General features: G+C 63.4%; 1 protein-coding gene across 1 annotated transcript; it reads left to right on the top strand.

Annotated features, from left to right (window-relative positions):
- Positions 1–106: 106 nt before the first annotated feature.
- On the top strand, positions 107–848 carry PIANP (PILR alpha associated neural protein; the record flags this gene model as incomplete). Its single annotated transcript, XM_009585397.1, has 3 exons — positions 107–188; positions 443–670; positions 827–848. Coding segments are annotated over 3 exons (332 nt in total), but the record flags the coding sequence as incomplete, so codon positions are not given.
- Between the last annotated feature and the right edge of the window lie 203 nt (positions 849–1,051).

The raw sequence follows: 1,051 nt of genomic DNA, 5'->3' as shown, positions 1-1,051 counted from the left end.
TCTGCAAAATTCACGAGGGCCCAGCAGGAACTTCCCCTTGCACCGCTGCTCTCCGGGGACCAGTGGGGGTGGCCATCACACCCCCCTCTCCCCCTCTGTCTCGTAGGTGTGGACCCCCAGCTGTACGTCACCATCACCATCTCCATCATCATTGTCCTGGTCGCCACTGGGATCATATTCAAGTTCTGGTGAGTGGGATTTGGGCCGATGGAGGCCGTTACCACGCCGGTGTCTGCCGGTGGGTGGGCAGGAGGACTGTGGGCTTGGGACCCATTTGTCCCAAGGGTGCAGATCTGGTGCTGCAAGCCCTTGCGAGGTTTGGCACGTGGCCGAGTTGGGCTCTGACGCTGAGCATAGCGGGGTCCCACGAACCTCTCTGTCATCGAGGGCTGGGCTTGTCTGAGGGGGTACTCCTTACCTCACCCCTTGTCTCTCTCCAAAGCTGGGACCGTAATCAGAAACGCCGGCGTCACTCGGGGCAGCAGAGCGGTGGCAGGCAGCAGGAGAGCCAGCAGCCCCTCACGGACCTCTCCCCCACCACTGTCAGCATCCTGGGGCCCTATGGCGACTCCCTGGCCCCCACGCCCGAGGCAGAGGAGTCCAGGGAGGGCCAGGAGGGTGTGGAGAAACTGGGGGGCCATGGGAAGAGCACGGCCTTCCAGCTCAACCGGTGAGTGGCCGGTGAGTGGCCCGTGAGCCGGGATGGGAGAGGGCGGCGGGGGACAGGCAGGCTGAGGCAGGGCAAAGGCACTGGTCGCTTAGCGGGGATGGTGGGGCGGGGTAAGCGCCCATCGCTAATTAATTTCCGATTCCCTTTTCCCCCCAGAATCCCACTGGTGAACCTGTGACGCTCACGGGAGAAGCAGAGCTGGCTCCCCCCACCCTCCTGTCACAGCTGGCGAGCGCAGACTCCCGCCGCCTCTGCTACCCCAGGAAAAAACGACCTCCTTGTGCCACGGCCGGCCACCACCATTATTAACTAACTCCACCAGGATGTGCCTGGGCAAATGGATGAGCTGGGCCTCCTTAGCCTCCTGCTGGGGGAAGGTTG

This window comes from Fulmarus glacialis, unplaced genomic scaffold (genome assembly GCF_000690835.1).
Source record: "Fulmarus glacialis isolate BGI_N327 unplaced genomic scaffold, ASM69083v1 scaffold5069, whole genome shotgun sequence".
In the NCBI taxonomy this organism is placed as follows: Eukaryota; Metazoa; Chordata; class Aves; order Procellariiformes; family Procellariidae; genus Fulmarus; species Fulmarus glacialis.
This window is presented reverse-complemented; position numbering and strand designations above follow the sequence as displayed.